The sequence below is a fragment of the Oncorhynchus gorbuscha genome, linkage group LG18 (assembly GCF_021184085.1).
Source record: "Oncorhynchus gorbuscha isolate QuinsamMale2020 ecotype Even-year linkage group LG18, OgorEven_v1.0, whole genome shotgun sequence".
Taxonomy (NCBI): Eukaryota; Metazoa; Chordata; class Actinopteri; order Salmoniformes; family Salmonidae; genus Oncorhynchus; species Oncorhynchus gorbuscha.
This window is the reverse complement of record NC_060190.1, coordinates 35,578,897-35,603,406: the sequence shown is the minus strand read 5'-3', so window position 1 is coordinate 35,603,406 and position 24,510 is coordinate 35,578,897. Positions and strand designations below refer to the sequence as shown.

The window sequence follows — 24,510 nt, the reverse complement described above, 5'->3', positions numbered from 1 at the left end:
ACAGTAATACAAATAACTAAACCGTATTTATAATACTACTATTATTAATACTATTAATAACAATATTAATAATAATTGTAATAATCTACTTAAAAATATTTTGAAAATACTTTTAAATCCCATTGTTAATTAGTCCATTCCTTTTGCACTACGTTCAGTACGTTTTCCATATTGGATATATATATATATTGCACCGTACACCATTTTCTGTACATTGTGTCTCAGTAAAAGGTTGGTCTATTCTACCCAGGAGCACTTCTAGTTTCCAAATCCACAGAGTTTACATCCAGAGGAGCGTCACTGCTCATTCTGCAGCCTTTGGAGTGGTCTATCAGCCTAAATCCAATCCGTGTTTCATATAGGGTATACATATTGCATATTTATGATCAATTATATGATACATCGAAAATCCTGTATTAATACCGGTCATAGCATTAGCTTTTGCAATTCAATTAGTGTGGGCCAATGAATCAACTGAAAAGCCATAAACAGTGGGAATATCAACGCTGACACAAAGTAACACCAGAGCGGGTTCTCTTAACACAACTGTATCGATGTTTCTACCAATCAAACATTGTATCCACCAACAAAGTGATGTCATTTGTCCCCGCACTCAATCCGCGTGCCAACGTTTTTCCCGCGCCAGATGTTCAACTGGTGACTTTACTCCAAGTTTAGCTATTTCAGACGAAGCTAAACTAGCTTTCATGACTATATTTACACATATTTCAAAACGTTTGAAACCAAAATTTTGAAGCAAAAGAAGGATTTTTACTTGGATAGCCTATTCTGTTTGAAAATAGGTCAGTAAAATTGATTTCACACCTGGCACTAGATTGTTAACAGTGGTTAGCTGCTAGCTAGCTAACGGTAGCAAGCATATACAGTAGGCTAAAGTTGTCATTTGAACCAGTTCTTTGGCACATTTATTTTCTTTATTGACAACTAGCAAGAAATGGCAATGCACAAGGGACATGCTCAGAAAGGCAAAGCAAAAGGCACTATAACCAACTCAGGCAAACCCTATATGGAGGACTTCAATGAGAGTTTCAACAATGAAAACCTGCCAGGTAACATTTGTTAGTCCTGGAAACTGGTAGCCTAAAATAATGTGCATGTTTTTACACATGACATAATATCTAATAGTCTACTTTCTTTATTGTTTCTTTACAGTAGTTGAGGCAGAGGCTTTGAGAGGAAGGAAACAGATGATGATATTGACATCAAAGGGTAGGCCAAGCATTTGTCACTAAGTGACATTTATTTATCAGAGGTGAACATACAGTATTATCCTGTGTGATTTAATTCATGGGTTGATATTGCTGTCATTCAATAACTATATAATGTCTTCCTCTTCCACAGAGGGGATATGATGACCATGTTGGACAGATTTGGAGGTATTGTGTGTTCCACTAGATTTGTCTCTAATCTCTCTCTTTCTATCCTCATATTTCATACTCTGGCCTTGCCAGTGGTGTAAAGTACTTAAGTAAAAACACTTTAAAGTACTTCTTAAGTAGTTTTTGTGGGTATCTGTACTTTACTTTACTATTTATATTTTTGACAATATAAATCACACTATATTCCTTAAGAAAATAATGTACTTTCTACTCCATACATTTTCCCTGACACCCAAAAATACGTTGTTACATTTTGAATGCTTAGCAGGACAGGAAAATTGTCAAATTCACACACTTATCAAGAGAACATCCCTGGTCATCCCTAATGCCTCTGATCTGGCAGACTCACTAAAAACAAATGCTTAGTTTGTAAATTATGTGTGAGTGTTGGAATGTGCCCATGGTTATCTGTAAATTTTAAAAACAAGAACATTGTGCCATCTGGTTTGCTTGATGTAAGGAATTTGAAATGATTAATACTTTTGATACTTACGTATATTTTATTAATTACATTTACTTTTGATACTTAAGTATATTTAAAACTCAAGTAGTATTTTACAGGTTGACTCACTTTTCCATGAGTCGTTTTTTATTTTTTATTAAGGTATCTTTACTTTTAATCAAATATTTGTTACTTTTTCCACCACTGGGCCTTGCACACTGATTGGTACAGCGATGGTTTCTCATCAATGAACTATGCATTACATCTGTGAGCCTCTTTTTCTCTTTACTGCCAGCGGACATCAACAAAGCCTTCCTGGCAAAACGCAAACGTTTGGAAACGTTCACTAAGTCCTCTGTGAAGACTAGCCATCAGAAGATTGAGCAGTTATGGAGGGTCCAACAAAGAGACAGGTAATGAGATGTGTAGAGTGAAAGGAGGTTGCAAGTGTCTGTGTATGTGTGTGTGTGTGTGTGTGTGTGTGTGTGTGTGTGTGTGTGTGTGTGTGTGTGTGTGTGTGTGTGTGTGTGTGTGTGTGTGTGTGTGTGTGTGTGTGTGTGTGTGTGTGTGTGTGTGTGTGTGTGTGTGTGTGTGTGTGTGTGTGTGTGTGTGTGTGTGTAACCTGATTTGTATGATATCAATCCCGCAGGAGTAAAGTGACAGTGGATTACTGCACCCAGTTCAATGCAGTCTTCAGTCAGTGGGACACAGATGTGCAGAAGTCCGAGGATAATGAGGAGAAACTACTGGTAATGCTCTGTCAGGACAGAAAATATTTTACCTATTTCTATTCTATAGCTACTTACAGAGTAACACTGGAGTAACTAAGGCATCTTTTAGAACTAACTGTAGGTGCTGTATGTGTTCCCATAGAGTATGTTCCAGCACCAGCAGAAGATGTTTAAGCACAAGAGGGCCTCCCAGAGCCAGAGACTGAAGACTCTCAAGCAGCTGCTGGAGCAGTACATCCAAGTATACATCCAAGTATATTATCTCATAGTATTCTTTAACATGGTGATTTTAAATCTATGTCTCAGTTGGTTTTCTCATGCCACCTTGTTTTGCTGGGCTGGAGCCTTGATACGATGGAGAAGACCCATGTCAGCCAGCAGGGTGCTGCACAGGGCGAGCTGCACCAGGAGATGGCACTGTTTCAGAAAAAGATTCTCAGTGACACAGTAAGTAAAAGGACAGATCAATTTACTAACTCATTGTTCACGTGCCTTACGATGGTTGACCCCTTTGCTTAGCTGAAGCGTTGCTAAGAATACAAATTGATATGTGCCATTTTAAAATATTAGCGTACTGTGGGCATGAGCACTATGAGCATGAACTGAGCTATTTAGAAAATACTTATTTAACTGTTCTATTTCGAACATTTCATTTAGTTCAACAAACAATACATTTTCTAATAACAGCAACAGCAAGAGATGGCTACAGTGCGCAAGTCTCTGCAGAATGCAGGGAGCTGAGAAGAATCAACTCCATCGAAATGCTTGTTGTGTGTACATATCTCTAAGCTGGGTTGCCTGTTCTACTTTAGTTTATGGATGTGTTTCAGATATAACTTTACAATTTCCAGATAAGTGTTAAACATCTCAGGAACCACATATACCTGATCCAGTAATCTGCAAATAACTTTTGAAATCTTGTGTGTTGTGTACATGTAACATTGCATTTCTGTTGTGAACTGCTTCATTCAAAAGATCAACATTGTGTCAGCTGAGGGTTCCAGACTGAAAGTGTTGAAGTCAAAGAGGGATGTCATTCACTTAAATTCTTATTTCGGTCTTCATATTTTGGAGTTCTGGTTTCATATGTTTAATCTACTTAATTGATCCCTGATCGAGAGGGGGGTTATGGAGAACATAAGACTTCTCGTTACTAAAATGTTGTCAGGAATTAAGACCATCTGTTATTGTAAATATACACTGAGTGTACAAAACATTAGGGACACCTTCCTAATATTTAGTTGCACTCCCTTTTGCCCTCAGAACAGCCTCAATTCGTCAGGGAATGGACTCTACAAGGTGTTGAAAGTGTTCCACAGGGATGCTGGCCCATGTTGACTCCAATGCTTCCCACAGTTGTCAAGTTGGCTGGCTGTCCATTTTTCATACACACAGGAAACTGTTGAGCGTGAAAAACCCAGCAGTGTTGCAGTTTTTGACACACTCAAACCAGTGTTCCTGGCACCTACTGCCATACCCCATTTAAAGGCATTCACCCTCTAAATGGCAGATATACACAATCTGTCTCAAGGCTTAAAAATCCTTCTAACCTGTCTTCTCCCCTTCATCTTCACTGAAGTGGATTTGGCTTTCACCTGGTCAGTCTATGCAGTGCTTGACTTAGACTGAAATAGGTGCCGGTACTCATTTTTGGTGCCGGTACTGTTTATATTTAGGTGTAGGAGCTCCACAATACTTTTGAGCTAATATAAGAGTTACAGAAGTTCAATCAGTAGAACATTTGAGGTGCCAGTTCTCAGCTTCGGTGAGCTCCTGCCCAAGTCGAGCACTGAATCTATAGTATGTCATGGAAAGAGCTGATGTTCCTAATGTTTTGTACACACGGTGTAGAAACCTTTGTTACAAATAACACAGGCAACAAGTAGCTTCTTACATGTGTGAATGACATTTTATTTGCATTGGTAGGTGTGGGAGAGATTGTCGAAGTGATCTTGAAGTTATTTTCTCATAGCCTATGAACATACTATTCTGCACACTAATATACCTGAGCTTGACGGTCTGGCTAAAAGAAAACAGTAACAAGGAAGAAAACACAAGCCTTTTCCAGTAAACACACAGAGACAACATGCCCCTAATTTGTTTAAGAGGCTTGACCTTTATCTCACAAAAGAAGAAAAAATATATATTGTGTTTAAGGCAACCTTTTACTTGTCTGAAAATTACTAGTACACATTGTCAAATGAGCTCAATAACAATACACAGAAATAAAGTCTGTTTTTCATTGAAATGACAGTTTCTATTGATTCTGATGGTGAATTATAAGCAGACTGCAGGTATAGAGGTAAAAACGTTGTACAGACAAATAATATTAGGGCACAGTTAGAATATAATTTCTCTGTCACATTGAAACTCCCCTATTCTCCCAAAACACTATCAATTGCTGTACGTGGACCTGGCACAGGCCAGAATGCTCTACACAAAGAAAGTTGTCCGTAGAGGTGTTACAAGGTCATTTAAAAATAAATTGCAAAATTATTTTATGAAAATTAAAATATGTCCTTAGATTCTAGATATGAGCAAGCGCAGACAACATCTTTAGCTTCCAATGAGAATGACACTACTTTTTGGGGGGACAAAAATCACAAAACTTTTCTTCAATAACACTTGGCATTTAGTTTTCGTTGAGCATTCCCGAGACAAATGCAACACGACAGTATCTGGGGGCAGAGGTGCAACAGGACAATACAATAATAAACAGGTACACAATTCAAAAGCAAGAAACTTTGCTGCTAAAAATGTAAATTATATGTTATACATTCAACTATTTAAAAGCAATATTAAACTGGATATACAGAATCTCCAGACAAGCGCTAGCAAACCTGCATGTAGTGCCATAAGCACTGTAATTTTGGTGGCATTGGAGACAATGTATGCTTGAGCCATTTCAGGGAAGCAAGGCTTGAGACACTTATCTTTTCAAATGTGCAATACAATTTGTATCTTTACAATAATTTGTTTTTAGTCAAGTAGTTTATATCTGTAATAGATTACAGAAATCATCCCATCATTTGAATGTAATTGCAAGGTAATGTACCACTTTTGTAGGTTTGATAAGATACCGTATTGCCAGGAAAAACTTTTTTAAATAAAAGAACGTAGTTTGATATTTGTGAAACAGAAAAGTGGGGTTATGCAAATATTGCAAAATGATATATACATAAAGACACAACACTCTTACGAAACAAAACTGAAAGCAGACTGACAACCTGTGTAAATCTCTTTTGATGCTATACATTTGCTTGCAGAGAACAACTAACCAACAAACACACTGTCAACACATGAAATGTTTGTTTTAAAGTTCAATAAGAAAATAATAATGATCATTATTAAGTGAATAAGGTAGCACCTTTTCAAGCCCCTTGCAGTCTTCTTGCACTTACTTACCCTCTCTGACACAGAGAAGAGCATTCAGTACATGTCCAATGTGACTATTAATTTCAGAAAAAGAAAGCATTATTTTTGTCCAGGAATCTGATTACTGTAACAAGATGAAATCAACACAAATTACAGAAAGCAGCAATGGACAATAACTTATTATTATCATCATCATTATTAACTCATTATATTTCATTTATGCCCACATTCACCACCTCTACTGGTAATAGCTCCACACACATCCACCCCAACCCTGCCTCAACAAATACAAAAAATGGTGAAAGAGCAACAACTTACTAACTAACATGAAGAGAGAGAGAAAGAAAGAGCGATAGACAGTAATGGCGTCCGTGCCCTCACTGAAGGGTGGAGGGGGTCAGTGGCTTGATTCGGAAGACAAAGATGTGAAGATGGGAGGCGATCTGGTTGCAAACACTGACACAGTAACGCACCAAGTCAACGAAAGACAGGATCTGCAGACGGAAAGCAGGAGGAAAAAATGAAGAGTCAGGAAACAAGATAACTTGATCAACACAACTGTACACAATGGATCCAGTGTGTAGATGGCTAGATGATGCCGAAGATAAAAGTATAAAAAGGTTTTGCGACTAGTTCCAAATAAACGTGGCAGTAGACTGAAAACACGTGCCTCTGAAAAATGCACAGTAAGTCTTTATACCTTTCAGAGTGAAATACAATTAGTGTTGGATATGATCAGACTGATGGTTAATTTCAAAGATACATGTTGTCATTAAAACACATGCTGCAGATTGCATGCCCTCATGCATTGTTGTTGCATAACTTCACCCTGGACTTGCTCAGATACTATAGACCTCTACGTCATGGAAATGTGTGAGTGTGTGTGTACTCACCAGCGCAATCCACAGCACCAGGTATTCATCAATAAAACTGTTGAAATACTGGTCCAGGAACAGCAGGCCTGGCCCCAGGAATGCTATATCATGGAGATGCATCTCACTCTTTGTCATATGTGCGACCTAAAACAAACAAGACACAGGCAAGTCATGCTCCAATCAGCAAGCACATTTTCATTGATGACATTCATTTACGTCATAAACGTTCTTACATCCAAGCACATTTACACAGGATGCACAGGTATTGCATTACACCAATTAGCAGCGCGCCACACTTACAACTAATTTGTTGGTGATCTTGGCCGACACGAAGCCAAAGGCCAGGATATAAACACAGGGGTGCTTCTCAAACAACTGGATAGCTGACTTCTTATAGATCATCATGGCCAGTATTATTACTGAGCCTATATGTAACACAGGAGATAGGACACTGGTTCCCTGGAGAAGGAGAAAAAAGAGAGACTGTATAATCAACGACATTAATAGGCCACAATGGTACAGTATGTGAATGACATGAGAGTGCAGTTAGGGTGAAAGAAAACACACAGTAATGAATGCTGGTGTATATAATCCACCATCACCTTAGGCCGAAAAATTTGTGTTTTGTTTTCACCATGATTATTAAAACATCATGGTTCCCAAAACAAACATCTTTATTTTGCGTTCAAGCCTCAGTTTTGGATTTATTCCTTTTTTTTTTGACAGTGCGGGTCTCCATCTCTTCCAGTATTCTTATTTAGAATTCTACGCACCTGGAACAGACACTATTCAGTAGTAAGGACCTTAATAGAACGCAGATGGCCTCATATAATTTGTGTACAACTAGGGGTCATAACATACAGTACCTCCCGAAGGAAAACATATAAAGTAATTACTTCCTTGTGACGAACACTGATATCACTCCGCCAACTGAACTGAGTTCAGGTCCGACAGTCTTAACACACATCCTTCATTTCCTATGAAGCTAATAGATAGCTCCGTAAAATGGATGAAACCAGCACACAAGCACTTAGGCATCAAGCTAGCTTCACCATCTCTAGAAGGTACATGGCGAAGCCTACACAGTGATTGAGAACTACCTTGTGTCAGTGTTGGTGAAGGAATTTGGGAGAAGGACTGTCAGATTCCCCCATCCCCATAGGCATTTCTGTAGATCTTAAAGGACTGGAAATATGTGAGCAATACGGAGAGAAAAAAATCTGAGTCTATCAGGGCAAGGAGTGACTACAATTAAGTTGATATGCCCATCTACATGAAGGTCAGGGACTAGGCTACAGGTCGATTTGGAATTGAGCGAGAGTGTTGACTTACTGCTATTGTGGATCCATTTTTGCCCTTACCTCCGGTAAATATAACCCGGAAGTAATTAGTACAGGAAAAGATGGCGCCTAGGAAAGTGCAGATGGCTGGAACTATTTTCATCTGGATGTTTATGAATGGGATCTGTGAAGGTGACAGAGCAAGATATTATTCATTACAAAACAACAACTAGTCACCACCACTTGAGTGTTAAGTACATGAAAACAGCTCTGAACATTGTCAGTAAGATGGGTACTTGTCAGTAAAACTGTTTCATTACTCAAAGTGAAATTGCATTTACTATGGTAAGGAATCATACTGCACAAAGAATTAGAACAAACCAATGCAGGAAACTCCACGATTATAATAGTAGTTACTGTTTCAGTTTCAACTTTCAGTTATGCCATTCATTTCAGTTACCAACAGACAATCAGTGGAAGTTTGAGCCAATCAGAATTACCAGTGACTGCCAGAAAGCGGATCCTCCCACAGCGGCCAGCAAATACATGATTATAATGAAGATTTGCACCTCAGTCACATCAATGCTGAGAGGAGCAGGCAGAGAGCAGAGGTTAGTCAGAAGTCATCAACTCTGTCCATAAGCACAGAGCCACACAGCTGCCCTATGGACCGTCCTCACCCAAACACTGTCCAACTGACCACAGCTCTCCCAACCAATCATGATGCACTAATAGCAAACATGTATCCTACCGTTCAAAAGTTTGTGGTGACTTAGAAATGTCCTTGCTTTTGAAAGAAAAGCTCATTTTTTGTCCATTAAAATAACATCAAATTGATCAGAAATAAAGTGTAGACATTGTTAATGTTGTAAAGGACTATTGGAGCTGGAAACGGCAGATTTTGTATGGAATATCTACATAGGCGTACAGAGGCCCATTAACAGCAACCATCACTCCTGTGTTCCAATGGCACGTTGTGTTAGCTTATCCAAGTTTATCATTTTGAAAGGCTAATTGATCATTAGAAAACCATTTTGCAATTATGTTAGCACAGCTGAAAAATATTGGTCTGATTAAAGAAGCAATAAAACTTGCCTTCTTTGGACTAGTTGAGTATCTGGAGCATCAGCATTTGTGGGTTCGATTACAGGCTCAAAATGTCCAGAAACAAATAACTTTCTTCTGAAACTCGTCAGTCTATTCTTGTTCTGAGAAATGAATGCTATTGCATGTGAGAAATTGCCAAGAAACCGAAGCTCTCAACTGAGCGAGAGGACAAGTACATTAGAGTGTCTATTTTGAGAAACAGACGCCTCACAAGTCCTCAACTGGCAGCTTCATTAAATAGTACCCGCAAAAACACCAGTCTCAACGTCAACAGTGAAGAGGCAACTCCAGGATGCTGGCCTTCAAGGCAGAGTTGCAAAGAAAAAGCCATATCTCAGACTGGTCAATAAAAAGAAAAGATTAAGATGTAAAAAAGAAAACAGACACTGGACAGAGGAAGATTGGAAAAAAGTGTTATGGACAGACTAATCTAAGTTTGAGGTGCTCAGATCACAAAGAAGAACATTCTGGAGGAGTGCTTGACGCCATCTGTCAAGCATGGTGGAGGCAATGTGATGGTCTGGGGGTGCTTTGGTGGTGGTAAAGTGGGAGATTTGTACAGGGTAAAAGGGATATTGAAGAAGAAAGGCTATCACTCCATTTTGCAAAGCCATGCCATACCCTGTAGACGGCGCTTAATTGGAGCCAATTTCCTCCTACAACAGGACAATGATGCAAAGCACAGCTCCAAACTATGCAAGAACTATTTAGGGAAGAAGCAGTCAGCTGGTAGTCTGTCTATAATGGAGTGGCCAGCACAGTCACCGGATCTCAACCCTATTGAGCTGTTGTGGGAGTAGCTTGACCGTATGGTACATAAGAAGTGCTTTCGACCTTCGTCTCTCCCGAGCCGGTACAGGAGTTGTAGCGATGAGACAAGATAGTAATTACTAACAATTGGATACCATGAAATTGGGGAGAAAAAGGGGGTAAATTTTATTTAAAAAATATATATAGAAGTGCCCATCAAGCCTATCCAACTTGTGGGAGGTGCTTCAGGAAGCTTGGGTGAAATCTCTTCAGATTACCTCAACAAATTGACAACTAGAATGCCAAAGGTCTGCAAGGCTGTAGTTGCTGCAAATGGGGGATTCTTTGACGAAAGCAAAGTTTGAAGAACACAATTATTATTTCAATTTTTAAAAAATCATTATTTATAACCTTGTCAACATCTTGACTATATTTCCTATTCATTTTGCAACTAATTTCATGTATGTTTTCATGGAAAACATAGACATTTCTAATCCCAAACCTTTGAATAGTAGTGTATGTTTCAATATTCCTTCAGTAGCACTCCTCGTCACATGATCCGTAAACAACAGGTGTGGACTAACAGTGAAATGCTTGCTTACGGGCCCTTCCCAACCATGCAGAAAGAAAATAGAGAAATAATAGAAAAGTAAAACCCGTAATAATAAAAGTAATAGCTACACAATGAGTAACGATAACTTTGCTATATACAAGGACACCTGTACCGAGTCACTGCAGATAGGTAAATATTTAACCAAATAGCTACCCAGACAAACTATACTGAACAAAATATAAAACGACACATGTAAAGTGTTGGTTCCATGTTTCATGAGCTGAAAAAAAAACATCCCAGAAATGTTCCATTCGCACAAAAAGATCTCTCAAATTTGGCGCACAAATTTGTTTACATCCCTGTTAATAAGCATTTCTCCTTTACCAAGGTAATCCATCCACCTGACAGGTGTGGCATATCAAGGAGCTGAGCTGATTAAACATTATGCTCCTTACACAGGTGCACCTTGTGCTGGGGACAATAAAAGGCCACTCTAAAATGTGCAGTTTTGTCACACAACACAATGCCACAGTTGTCTCAAGTTTTGAGGGAGCGTGCAATTGGCATTCTGACTGCAGGAATGTCCACCAGAGCTGTTACAAGACCATTTAATGTTAATTTCTCTACCATAAGCCAACTCCAATGTTGTTTTAGAGAATCTGTCACTAAGTCCAACCGGCCTCACAACCACAGGTGGGGTTATGGTATGAGCAGGCTTAAGCTACGGACAACGAACACAATTGCATTTTATCGAGGGCAATTTGAATGCACAGAGTTACCGTGATGAGATCCTGAGGCCCATTGTCGTGCCATTCATCCGCCTCCATCACATCATGTTTCAGCATGATAATGCACGGTCCCATGTCGCAAGGATCTGTACACAATTGTCACAGTTCTTCCATGGCCTGTATACTCACCAGACATGTCACCATTGAGCATGTTTGGGATGCTTTGGATAGACAGCGCGTTCCAGTTCCCGCCAATATCCAGCAACTTCACACAGCCATTGAAGAGGAGTGGTACAACATTCCTAAGGCCACAATCAACAGCCTGATCAACTCTATGCAAAGGCGATGTGTTGCGCTGCATGATGCAAATGGTGGTCAGACCAGATACCGACTGGTTTTCTGATCCACGACATACCTTTTTTTAAATGCATCTGTGACCACGTCATGTGAAATCCATAAAGTAGGAGATTCATTTATTTCAATTGACTGATTTCCTTATATGAACTGTAACTCAGAAAAATCTTTGCGTTTATTTTTTGGTTCAGTATGAATCTATTATTACTATTAACCCAGTTGTCTCCCAACTTCCTCTCCCTGGAGCGCAGACAAACTCACATGCCAAAGCGCAGGGTGCCAGAGACGTAGGTCTGCCAGTGGGCACAGTAGAACATGAACATGCCAGCGAAACAGCAGAAGAACATCCAGTCAGGGTTGGTGCCCAGCTGCACTGCTATACTGGTGCCCAGGACCACAAACACTGAGAGAGAGAGGAAATAGAAGCACAGATTCAATGAAATCCTAATAGGGCAAACCCACAAACACACAGAGGGGCAGCTGTACCTGTGGAGAGGGAGTCACAGCCGTGGTCAAACAGTTCACCCAGTGGAGAGCTACTATTGGTTCGTCTGGCCTGCTTCCCGTCAATGGCATCCAATGACTGGTACACAAACAGGCCCACAGCACACAGAAGGTATGCCCACAGAGGTGCCTGAAGAAAAAGGAAGTCACAAAAATGGGGGACTTCGTGAATACTTATGACTTCCTTTCTCCCAATGGAAAAATATAACATGTTTGGTTATGGTAGGGTAATTTCCACAAGACATTTAGAAGTTGTGCTCTTTGAGAACCAGTGGGTATTATCGTCAATAGTGCATCATCTGACATAAAATATGATCTTCTGGCAGATGTAGGCTACAGCTACACAAAGGAGAGATGTTTGTGAACTTGTATAGTTTGTTTCCCTCTCAACAGCTTTGGAACACTGCAGAGCTTGGTCCTTCATTAGCCAATCAGCACGGAAAGAGTTTGACAGCATCATCAATGTTGTCTGCCTTCATTTCCTGTTCTGTACTCAGTGGGTCTATTATGAGATGACAGCAGCTTATACACAGACTAAAACCAACTGGAATATGACACAGCCTACAATTTACAAGCTTGCCAATCTGGCATTCATATAAATAACCCTGTTATTGCAGTGTCACAATCTGGCTCATGCCCCGATAAATTACGCTTTTAAAAAATTAATTCAGGCCCTCTCACCAAAAACAGGGATATGGGGAGTGGGAGGGGGTTTGCGAACGGAAAGTTTGTTCGTGGGGCATGGGGGATGTTGAAAAGTAGAGCAGGGTGGAAAGATCTACCGACTGCCTCTTTGTTCTCATGAAACATGTGATTAGGAATTAAAAATGGCGTGAGAAATCTAACAAGGGCTGTGAAACTAAGAGCCCCTAGAGCAAGTATACTTTCTGTTCAAACACGACATGGTGAGAAACTCAGCAAAAGAGAACACGACACCCTGTGTCAGCTTTACTGTTTACTCATTACGCCTGGCATTGTCAGTCATTTAGAAAACGCTCTTATCCAGAGCGACTTACAGAAAGCAATGAGTGCATCGATTTTCATACTGGTCCCGCGGTGGGAATAGAACCCACAACCCTGGCGTTGCAAGCGCCATGCTCTACCAACTGAGCCACACGGGACCCACATAGACTCCTATAGAGCACTAATACACCCACAGCCACGTGGCAGTCTGTCCTTAACGATCCTGACCTGGGCCATCAGAAAACAGGACACTGACTACTGCAGCTTGTTAGGTAAATACAATTTTCTCTGGGCTGTGAAACAGTGCTGCCACTAATGTTTTAGCATCCTGTTAACATAACTAAGACCTGTGATGTCATGTGTCGAATCATGCTTACAACAATGAGTATGGACATTGTAAAGGCAATATAATTAGGACGTCTGTACATAGTCACCTCTCCCTCTAGAGCTAGTACCCTACCAAGCCTGTCTTCTCTGTACTAAACTCTACTGAAGTCCCTCTTCTCTTTATCTCACTCTCCCCAGTTTCTCCACACTGTGAGCATACAGTACATGCGCGCAGAGCCATTTCTCAACCTTTGTCCTAAAAAAAGAAACAGGAAGAGGAGGAGAACTAGAGACAGAGCACTATTTATAGAAAGGGAAAACAAAGTTACGCCCTGCAGATCCTCCTAATTACACTCCTAACTCACTACTCAAACCCACATTTTAGCTGCTGCCTGTTAAGGCCGTAGTCTGCTTTAGCAGCACAGGGGAAGTCAGCTGACACTAAAGCTCTTCAATCCTGCCTCCTGGAGACTCACAGGGTGTGCAGGCTTTTGTTCCATCACAGCACTGGATTCAACTAATCGACAAATTATCAAACCCTTGATCATTTGAATCAGGTGTGTTACTGCTGGGCAAGAACAGAAACCTGCACGGCCTATGGGCTTCCAGGACCAGGGTAGAATAACACTGGCATTTAAAGAGACCCCTAAGATGAGGCCATGTTGTGCCTTGCAGATAACGCTCGGCCTACTTTTGGAAGTTATTAGTGGATTCAACGGTCAAATATACAGTCAGCTGCTAGCTGGGAAAGCTGGAATTCTCATCAATATTATAGGCTTAATACATGTTTTCTTCCATGGTTAGACTGGCCTTTCTATGATAAAATAAGTAGAGACTAAGTCCAGTCCACACTAGTGTTGTGGACTGAACTTGTAGGAAAACAGCCAGAGCTAAACCCACAAAGCACATGGTGGTCTATGGACGAACAAAATGCATTATACTGCATTGGGCTGTTTGGTAATGGCTCTTGTATACAAAGTATTAGTTTGAATGTAATCTAATTCCATGTACTTTGAAGTCTGATATCACCAATTATATTCCCTTGTGGGAAGTTACTGTAGGCTGTCGGTTCTAGAGGGGAACTACTAAGCTTAACAGTTTGCATGTTTTGCTGTGTCCTCTCTATTCCCTGTCCTTAGCATGCACTCATCTCTGCTGTGGTGCTGGTGTGGCGTGTGGGCCGGGAAGGGGGCTGGGGGACGTGGAATCAGGTGCAGACTAGCTGTATGAGCTATGGGTACGGGGTGTTCATCCAGAACAGAAAGCCTGAGATATACCAAAACGCTCCTCGACAGCAGAGAGGGGAAACAAAGAGACCATGAAAACTGTTGCTAATAGAGAAAAAAACCTTGAGACGCAACAACTAACTGTCTCTGTCTGTCTGTCTGTCTGTCTGTCTGTCTGTCTGTCTGTCTGTCTGTCTGTCTGTCTGTCTGTCTGTCTGTCTGTCTGTCTGTCTGTCTGTCTGTCTGTCTGTCTGTCTGTCTGTCTGTCTGTCTGTCTGTCTGTCTGTCTGTCTGTCTAGGTAAATACCATACGGTAGCATTTTACTTGAACCCTCAAACTGTACCTGTCCAGGGGACTAAGCCAGGCAGTGTATAAACAACCAGTTCAGTGGTGGTGGGGTAGTACAGTAGTACGTACACACTACCTGGACAGGTGCCATATTGTTGCCATTGTTACCTGCTCAGTGGCGGTGGGGCAGTAGTAGACCAGCACCAGGGTGGTGAATACGTTGGTGGCCAGGCCCACGATGGTGATGAGGTTGGGGGCGATCCAGGCTGGCACGCGGCCCACCAGCCACTCCCAGTAGCGCTGCATCAGAGGCTCCAGCAGGGAGCGACCTGCACTGCTGTACCTGTAGAGGGGGAACGAGTGGAGTATCCCGGAAAGAAGGTTTAACAAATTCAAGATTCCCTGAACATATTCGGCTTCTTTTAACCAGATAAGGGAGTCTGGGATTTCTTGGTACCGGGAACGGCTGCATCTCGTTGAAGTTACTAGGCGAAGCGATGAGCAGATTGGTTGAGTCAAAAGACCTAGACTTGTGAAATATTGTTCTCGAACAAGAAACAACTGTAACACACAACGAATACATTCCCATATTTACCCAAAAAGTAATACACTGACCGCCGCAAAAGCCAGAGTGAGCCTGGCAGAAAATTGCAGACCGATTCAATGCGTAAGTGAAATGGCACAATTCCAATATGTAATAGGCCGAGCTTATACACACGGGTGATTAGTAATAACGCTTTCACTTTACAGAGCACTTTTATGGCAACGCGGGTGATATTACATGTTGAGGCTATAACCTAACATGTAAGTTGTAGTAGCCTGTGTCACAATGGCAGTGGTAGGCCCATTCCATATACTGTTGGAGGAATAATAATTGATTGACTACAGAGTGCTTTTCATGACAACACGGGCAACAATGTGTTCTGTTTAGTTGTAACTATAAAAATAAAGAATGTCACACACTCCGATTTAATGGGTATTTACCAACGTTTTCGGCATCACTGTGCCTTCCTCAGGGTAATGTCATGAATACTTTGAACCAGGTTATGTAGACACACAGTGCAATTAGTGTAACCAATGACAATAGTGAGGGGTGTGACAGTAGTTTAGTTGTAAAGACCATGGGAGACCCAGATCATCTGACCAAAGAAGTAAGAAAGATCATTGAATTGAATGACTGTTTCGGGAAATGATTTGATTTGGTGAAAGTGCAGGCGACAGTATTCAATAGCTACCTGTGTGTTTACACTTAATAAGATTGTATATTCAGGTAGTCTCCGTCATTTGGTCCAGAGGGTCTTTGAAAGGGGGATATGTGTCCCATCTATAACGTCAATCACGCTTGGAAAATCTGCGAGATGAATTAGTCAATTTTCTACTTTTTAATCATGTTGCCTAGACGGATTCATTTGAGATTAGCAAAGTATCGCTGGCAGTCAACTGACTGCAGCCTACTCTTCCTGCAATCCTGTAAAAGTCCTACTTGACTATATGGACAGCTTGATGGCCAGGGAACGCAGCAAAGACTTCAAAAAATATATATCTTCAATGCGAAGCAGAATCTTCTTATGGCTCTACACACATTTGCCTTGGCAAATTGTTCAGAATTTCCCACATTGTACAGGAAACTTACAGTGGGTTGAGTATGTTGGCCAGATATACACTGAGTGGACAAAACATTAGGAACACCTGCTCTTTTCATGACATAGACGGATCAGCCTAATCCAGGTGAAAGCTATGATCCCTTATTGAGGTCACTTGTTAAATTCTCTTCAATCAGTGTAGCTGAAGGGGAGGAAACCAGTTAAAGGATTTTTAAGCCTTGAGAGACAATTGAAACGTGGATTGTGTGTGTGCGCCATTCAGAGGGTGAATGGGAAAGACAAAATATTTAAGTGCCTTTGAACAGGGTGCCAGGGAGCACCGGTTTGAGAAAAGAACTGCAACGCTTCTGGGTTCACGCTCAACAGTTTCCCGTGTTTATCAAGAATGGTCCACCACCCAAAGGACAGCCAGCTAACATGACAACTGTGGGAAGCATCATATCGAATTGTATTGGTCACAGACATGCGTTTAGCAGATGTTATTGTGGGTGTAGCGAAATGCTTGTGTTTCTAGCTCCGATAGTACAGTAATATCTAACAATATCTAGCATCCCTGTGGAACGCTTGACACCGACAAATTGAGGCTGTTCTGAGGGCAAAAGGGGGTGCAACTCAATATTAGGAAGATGTTCCTAACGTTTTGTACACTCAGTGTATGATTGATTGTGCGGAAAAACAATAACATTCCAAAATCAAATCTTCTGAATGATCTAAAGGATGTATTCGAGATCCAATCATTTGTTCCCTTAGTAATGCTCGGCAAACAATGCAGGCTCCGATGTAAATGGGATTTTCCGCAAAGGGACAGGCCATACACGTGCAACCCAGCATCCCTAACCTAGCCCACAATGTCTGCTGTGTGGATCAAGCAGTTAACAAGTGGAGCAGTCCTTGAAAGTGTAAGATTTCAGCGAGACAACTCAAAGGCAAAATCCATTAACGCCAAGATAATGGAATTCATTGCCCTTGACAATCAACCGTTCTCTGTCGTGGATGATGTTGGCTTTCGCCGACTGGTCGAGCACCTCGAGCCCCTGGTACACACTACCAAGTAGGCACTATTTTTCAGATGTTGCCCTACCGGAGTTACACAGTATTGTTGAAAACGCACATCCATGAGCTACTTGCTATGGGCATCACTGCTATTAGCTTCCCGCCATCCCGACCGTTTGGACCAGCGATGTCAGCCCCATGAGTATGCAGAGTCTGACAGCACAGTGGGTCGACGAGGATTTCCTACTGAGGAAAGCCGTAATACATACTCAAGAATGTGCTGGTTCTCATACCGCTGCTGCCATTTCAATGGCATTTGCGAACATGTTTGAAACTTGGCAACATGAACACACCCCTAGCTCCATTCGAACAACTGAATGGAGAAATAAGCTCATCAACTGCGTCTGCAGCAGACGTGAAACCCTCTGTCATGGCATTGAAACGCCTGCTCAACAAAACTGCAGACAGACCGTGGGGTTAAGTTGGAAGAGTACTCTACTAGAGACTGTGAACAAGTGATTCGGTGACATTCTCTTTACTGCCTCTTTACTGTGTCGCCACCATGCTCGATGCTAGGTACAAGGACCACTACTTCGATGCAGACAAGAAACAGGGTTTACGTGAAATGTTACATACACAGCTGGACAAGATGGAAACGGACACAGTGACAGTGCGCACCGAGGAAGAGGCCACGGACAGACAGAGCTGAAACTTGACATGTATGATGAAATCCTGGTTGAGAATGAAATGACTGAACAAATGTACAACGAAACAGCACAGCAGGTAAGTGAAATAAATAGGTTTTGATGATGTTTTACTGGTAATGGGGACATATGTAAATGCCAACAAAATAACTTTTGGGTCAGTGTGTGTTTCAACTATTTAACTGTTCTAGAATGCTTAAAAGGCTGCTAAAATTTAAAAATATCGGTATCAGGTTTTTTGGCAAGGAAAATATTGGATATCGGTATCGGACAAAAATGTAATATCGGTGCATCCCTAGTTTGATGTAATGACATCTATAAAACACATATGATCATCGGATCAAAGGTGAATATTCGATTTTTCTATCACAGTACCTGTGTTCCTCCAGCCTTTTCAGCTGGTGGCGGTTGAGCGGGGGAGACGGCAGCTCAATCAGTCTGCGCAGGGCTCCAGGGGCCAGGCAGCAGGCTGTCTCCATGCCCACACCCTGCCTAGGATCCCTCTCCCTGAGTGTGCCTCGGCATGTCCGAAAACCTCCCTGCTGCTGCTGGTACCCGGTGACGTTCATGGCCCTGCTAGCGCTGTGCCCTCTGCCTCCCCCCCGCTGCTCTCTGGGGCTGGGGATCCACAATGGGGCCACACACTGAGGGGTGGAAGAGGAGAGAACAGATCATGTGAGGTTGGCTTTACATGTAGGCTAGGTGCTGAAATGGGACTTGGGAGTTCAGTTTGCTCTAGTAGTCCTCTCTTGCCAGTTGCTTCTTAACTGTTTTACTAAACTAAATTCATTTCACGTAAGTTCTCATTTGAGTGAAAATGAGCGAAAGGAAGGAAGGATGTGGTGGAATAGCTAGAAAAAGGGTTGAGAATGAAAGTGAGAATAAGAAATGAACCCTAGGACCCCGCCGTGTTATCTATTGCCATACACACACAAGTGCACGAGTACGTTCCTCTTCACCCAGTTCTGAGTTACAAAACACTGTGCAGCCACAGTCTTAAAGACGTGATGGGGCAGGATATGGCAGGTCCTGCCGTCACACTCCACTAAACATGAAGCTTCTCAAACAAACCTTAGCCCATAGAGATCCTATTAAATTACAAGAGGGGCTTTGTCATTATAACCGTCAATGTTCCAGAATGGCCAGAATGGGGGTAAAAATGGACCCATATTGGCCAGGGAGAATTCCAAACCAGTCTAATTGGAATGAATGGCAGTAGAGACATACTTTTATTTTCCTGCATAAGTAAAATCGGGATTAAGACATATGTTATACTTACATGCTGATCACTCCGCTTGAGTCGTGTGCGCGAGCTTTGCAAAATAAATGTATACATACGTTATTCAATCATTGCACCCACACTGTTCGCCACGCCAACGAGTGTCTGCATTGCCAAGTGCTAAAATAGAAGTCAGTTCTATTTGTGATGCTGAACACGGTGCAAGTCCTGCCTCTCCCATCTCCTCATTGGTTTATAGAAGCAGAGACCCACATGCCATCTCCTCATTGGTTATACCCAAGTGGGTGATTGAAAGATGAACTTAGATCGGTCATGGAAATACTATGAAAGTTAGATGCCAATCGCCATATAAAGTCCAAAGAAGAAAAGGCCTGGAAGGAGGAGAGATGACTAGAAACAATTTGTTTGACCATTTTATTTGTGGAATAATTGTCCGAGTAGAGGACCTTGTGCATTTCAGGTAAAATAACAACTCAACATTTATATCCCAGGGCAAATTAGCTAGCAACTGCAATCTAGCAAGCTAAATTGCCATAAAATGTTTAATGCTTTCGACCTGTCACCAAATTTATATAATTTGATCAGAGTTTGTTTTGATATTTCAACCTGCGTGTCGTGATCGCGTTTGATGGGGGGGGGGGGGGGGGGGGGGGACAAAATACATTTCTGCACGATGGTGCACGTCCATTCTGGGCATGGTGTAAAGCAATAAAGCCCAGGGGTGTGGTATATGGAGCAACGCGGACCTTAGCCGTGGTATATTGGCTATAAATCACAAACCCCCCGAGGTGTCTTATTACTATTATAAACTGGTTACCAAAGTAATTAGAGCAGCTAAAATAAATGTTTTGTCGTACTCGTGGAATACGGTCTGATTTACCATGGCTCTCAGGCAATCAGCATTCAGGGATCAAACCACCCAGTTTATAACACAAATTACGTAATATAATTGTCAAGCTAAAATAGTCATATAGTTATAAATACAGTTTATACAGGTTTTATGCACATTGTCAGTATAAATCACCTTTAAAATATATTATTTGACACAATATCTTATCACAGCACTGGCAAACTATGGTTGACTAACTCCCTGAATAAAATGGCTGACCTTTATCCCATCATAAGAAGGTTAATTTCCATTCTAGTATTCTTATTCTGTGTCTTAGCCACTGAGAATGCTGGCCCATATCATTGGAGAGTCACAACTTGCACAAAGTAACCACAGAAATCCTCGACAACAGTGGACCCTAAAGTTTTGGAAAGTGGTCAAACCCATTTCTTTTCTTATGACCAAAGATTTCTAAAACAACGTGGGCCAATGTGCAATTTTGCAGATCAGGCATGCATCAGTCAGTTTCTCCATTAGACAACTTGTTGTTTAAAGCAAAAGCAGCAAATGTAACATTATCTGATGCAGAAACAGCAGGTCAGACCCCAGGTCATTCTCAACAGGCTAGCTTCCACTTGCAACATTAGCACCTACAGTACCAGGCAAAAGTTTGGACACAACTACTCATTCAAGGGTTTTTATTTTATTTTTCTACATGATATAATGATAGAGAAGACATCAAAACTATGAAATAACACATGGAATAATCTAGTAACCAAAAAAGTGTTAAATGATCAAAATATATTTTATATTGAGAATCTTCAAAATCGACACCCTTTGCGACAACCTTTGCCTTGATGACAGCTTTGCACACTCTTGGCATTCTCTCAACCAGCTTCATGTGAGGTAGTCACCTGGAAAGCATTTCAATTAACAGGTGTGGCTTGTTAAAAGTTAATTTGTGGAATGTCTTTCCTTCTTAATGTGTTGGAGCCAATCAGTTGTGTTGTGACAAGGTAGAGGTGGTATAGAGAAGATAGCCCTATTTGGTAAAAGACCAAGTCCATATTATGGCAAGATCAGCTCAAATAAGCAAAGAGAAACAACAGTCCATCATTACTTTAAGACACGGTCAGTCAATCAGGAAAATTTCAAGTACTTTGAAAGTTTCTTTAAGTGCAGTCGCAAAAACCATCAAGCACTATGATGAAACTGGCACTCATGAGGATACGTTCATTAGAGTTACCAGCCTCAGAAATTGCAGCCCAAATAAATGCTTCACAGAGTTCAAGTTACAGACACATCTCAACATCGACTGTTCAGAGGAGAATGGGTGAATCAGGCCTTCATGGTCAAATTGCTGCAAAGAAACCACTACTAAAGGACACCAATAATAAGAAGGGACTTGCTTGGAACAAGAAACACGAGCAATGGACATTAGAACGGTGGAAATCTGTCCTTTGGTCTGATGAGTCCAAAATTAAGATTTTTGGTTCCAATGTCTTTGTGAGACGCAGAGTAAGTGAACAAATTATCTTTGCATGCGTGATTCCCACCGTGAAGCATGGAGGAGGAGGTGTGATGGTGCTCTGCTGGTGACGCTGTCATGATTTACTTAGAATTCAAGTCACACTTAACCAGCATGGCTACCACAGCATTCTGCAGCGATACGCCATCCCATCTGGTTTGCGCTTATTGGGACTATCATTTGTTTTCAACAGGACAATGACCCAACACACCTCCAGGCTGTGTAAGGGCTATTTGACCAAGAAGGAGAGTGATGGATTGCTGCATCAGATGACCTGGACTCCACAATCACCTGACCTCAACCCAATTGAGATGGTTTGGGATGAGTTGAACCGCAGAGTGAAGGAAAAGCAGCCAACAAGTGCTCAGCATATGTGGGTACTCTTTCAAGACTGTTGGAAAAGCATTCCAGGTGAAGCTGGTTGAGAGAATGCCAATAGTGTGCAACGCGTGACTACTTTGAAAGAATATCAAATATATTTGGATTTGTTTAACACTTTTTTGATGACTACATGATTCCATATGTTATTTCATAGTTTAGATGTCTTATCTATTATTCTACAATGTAGAAAATAGTTTAAAAAAATAAAGAAAAACTCTTGAATGAGTAGGCGTCCAAACTTTTGACTGGTACAGTATATCAGTCAAAAAATAATGCAAAGAAACTGAGTTTGATACTCACATCATAAAAGGGAAGATTGATGGGAATGAAGAGCAATCATATGCAATACAACTGTGTTACAACTCCTAAACCAGTCTAGAAGCTGCTAGTGGTTTCTCTGCTGTCCCACTAAATGACAGGCACTTACCAAAAAAAAGTCATATATATATATATATATATATATATGACAGGCAGTCTGTGGAACGGTGGCATCCCGGCTAAAACTGGCTGGCTAGCTAGCTAACTACAACACTAGCAAATGACAACATGACACAAAGCTATTTCACATGATTTCCCTCGGTTAATTTACAATGTAACTGTCAATGTTTCCCCAGCCGATCTCAAGAAATCCATCCGTTAATTTGCCACTGCTGTACAACAACAACAAAAACACCCTTCCCCCACCATCACAATGACAGCTTGCTGACGACAGTAGTTAGCAGCGGGCTAGCAGTTTGCCAAGGAGCCACTGACCTGGCGAGTAAACAGGACAGCAGGGTGTCGAGGCACTTCACCGTGCGTTGAATGACTTACCCGTTGGTAAGGATCGTAGCAGCAGTCTTACAGTTTACGGCGTATAAAGGGTGGGAAAGTCCTCAGCGAACGTTACGACAGCCAGGATTCACAACCACTCCAATGTCCGAATGGGGTCCGTGCTAATCCGGGATCCTTGGGAAGTCCCTACCCCATGAAGTTGAAATGGAAAGAGGGTTATGGTTAAGGGTGGGGATATCCCAAGGATTCCGGATAGCACTGACCGTCCCACTGGAAAGCTGATCCTAACATTAGCTCGTGATGGGTCGTTCTTTTTGAACGGATCTTTTTGGTCGGAACCCGAATCGCATCGGTGAAAACCAGAAAGCGACGTTTATTTGGCTCCCTGATTTACATACAGCTTCTACTGATTTATTTTTATTTTTTGGCTCAAAACAACGAATACCTGCAGATATATTACAAAATAATTATACAAATGAGGGTGAATCCTCTTTCACAAATGAGGGTGAATCCTCTTGCTCTTCCATATGAGATGGAAGAGAGTTCCAGGCACTCATGGCTGTGTATAATACTGTACGTTCCTCTTGCAGGATTCACTGCATGAACAATAAATAGTTAGGAGAGTGCTTCATTCTGGTCTAAACTCATTTTTGCAGTGCATTAAAAAGAAACGTCTTTTTTTCATTTTTTACGTGTGATCTAATAATTTGTCCAGGTAAAAAAGTATTAGTATGTTCTTTTCACGATCTGGCAGATTTGGTACCCAACTTTGTGGCTTTGCATTGGCGATTTACAATTTTTCCTTGGTTCAATATCGACTTTTAGGCATTTCGAACAAAGCCATTTGGGAGCAAACTGGAATGCTTGGGACGTCCCTATCCACCATTGAAATTTAAATCTAAAATGGGTTAGGTAAGGGTTGGGTTAGCGTCGGGACGTCCCAAGGAATTCCAGATAGCACTAGCCGGGACTGGCGAGCTGATGCTAAAATTAGCTGCTGTCAGAAAATGCAATCTGGGATCCCCATTTACGTTGACATTTAAAATGGGTTAAGGTTAGGGTTTAGGATTATGGACGTCCCAAATGATCTCTGATAGCAAATAACCGTCAGAAAAACACCGGTCACTTCCGTTGCAGTCGAGGACCCCAGCGCGAGGTGCGTTCAAGAGCATAAATTCAAACCTGTATTTTTGAACTTGTGTGAAAAGACAGCATTTACAAATAATGTCAACATTTAGTTCGAGATGGAATAGGGGCGTGTCTCATATCTGCTGAGATATGTGCTTGATTTAACAGCTACTAATTTGCGTCCAAACAAAATTGTCTTTCAAGGTTGCTTAGCGCAGAAGTATAGGACATTGCTGCCACCTGGTGTACATCTACGTTTAAAGTAACTATCCAGTGTTTCCAGATGTTTATGAAGTACGGTCTATAATTCATTACAATATGAGATAAATGGTTTTCCTTACAATTTTTTATTTGGTGTGGGTGTATTTTTATTTTTTGATCCCCTTTCGCCGACGCCAATGGAAACAGCTAGACTTACTGCGGAC

The 24,510-nt window shown here is 41.4% G+C and overlaps 2 protein-coding genes and 1 non-coding gene across 6 annotated transcripts; 1 reads left to right on the top strand and 2 right to left on the bottom strand.

Annotated features, from left to right (window-relative positions):
- Positions 1 to 437: 437 nt before the first annotated feature.
- On the top strand, positions 438 to 3,883 carry LOC124004079 (synaptonemal complex protein 3-like). 2 transcript variants are annotated; one of them, XM_046312858.1, is made up of 8 exons: positions 438 to 1,070; positions 1,174 to 1,230; positions 1,363 to 1,397; positions 2,138 to 2,255; positions 2,492 to 2,591; positions 2,716 to 2,814; positions 2,880 to 3,020; positions 3,261 to 3,444. In XM_046312858.1, exons 3-8 carry the CDS (start codon positions 1,370 to 1,372, stop codon positions 3,312 to 3,314), a joined length of 540 nt encoding a protein of 179 aa, XP_046168814.1. In that variant the 5' UTR covers positions 438 to 1,070; positions 1,174 to 1,230; positions 1,363 to 1,369; the 3' UTR covers positions 3,315 to 3,444. The 2 variants fall into 2 exon arrangements, with proteins under 2 accessions (XP_046168814.1, XP_046168812.1); XM_046312856.1 differs by having other exon boundaries at positions 2,716 to 3,020; positions 3,261 to 3,883.
- Positions 3,884 to 4,460: 577 nt separating this feature from the next.
- On the bottom strand, positions 4,461 to 23,335 carry LOC124003402 (choline/ethanolaminephosphotransferase 1-like). Of its 3 annotated transcripts, none has more exons than XM_046311634.1 (10): positions 22,937 to 23,335; positions 18,581 to 18,849; positions 15,073 to 15,247; positions 12,082 to 12,229; positions 11,857 to 11,998; positions 8,604 to 8,688; positions 8,156 to 8,287; positions 7,124 to 7,282; positions 6,842 to 6,967; positions 4,461 to 6,442 (listed from the first exon to the last, which is right to left on the bottom strand). In XM_046311634.1, the coding sequence occupies exons 2-10, from the start codon at positions 18,772 to 18,774 to the stop codon at positions 6,326 to 6,328; spliced, it is 1,278 nt and encodes a 425-aa protein (XP_046167590.1). In that variant the 5' UTR covers positions 18,775 to 18,849; positions 22,937 to 23,335; the 3' UTR covers positions 4,461 to 6,325. The 3 variants fall into 3 exon arrangements, with proteins under 3 accessions (XP_046167590.1, XP_046167589.1, XP_046167588.1); XM_046311633.1 differs by having other exon boundaries at positions 22,997 to 23,334; XM_046311632.1 differs by lacking the exon at positions 22,937 to 23,335 and adding an exon at positions 19,485 to 20,039.
- On the bottom strand, positions 13,148 to 13,220 carry trnaa-ugc. Its single transcript has one exon. It is a non-coding gene; the product is annotated as a tRNA-Ala (tRNA).
- Positions 23,336 to 24,510: the final 1,175 nt, after the last annotated feature.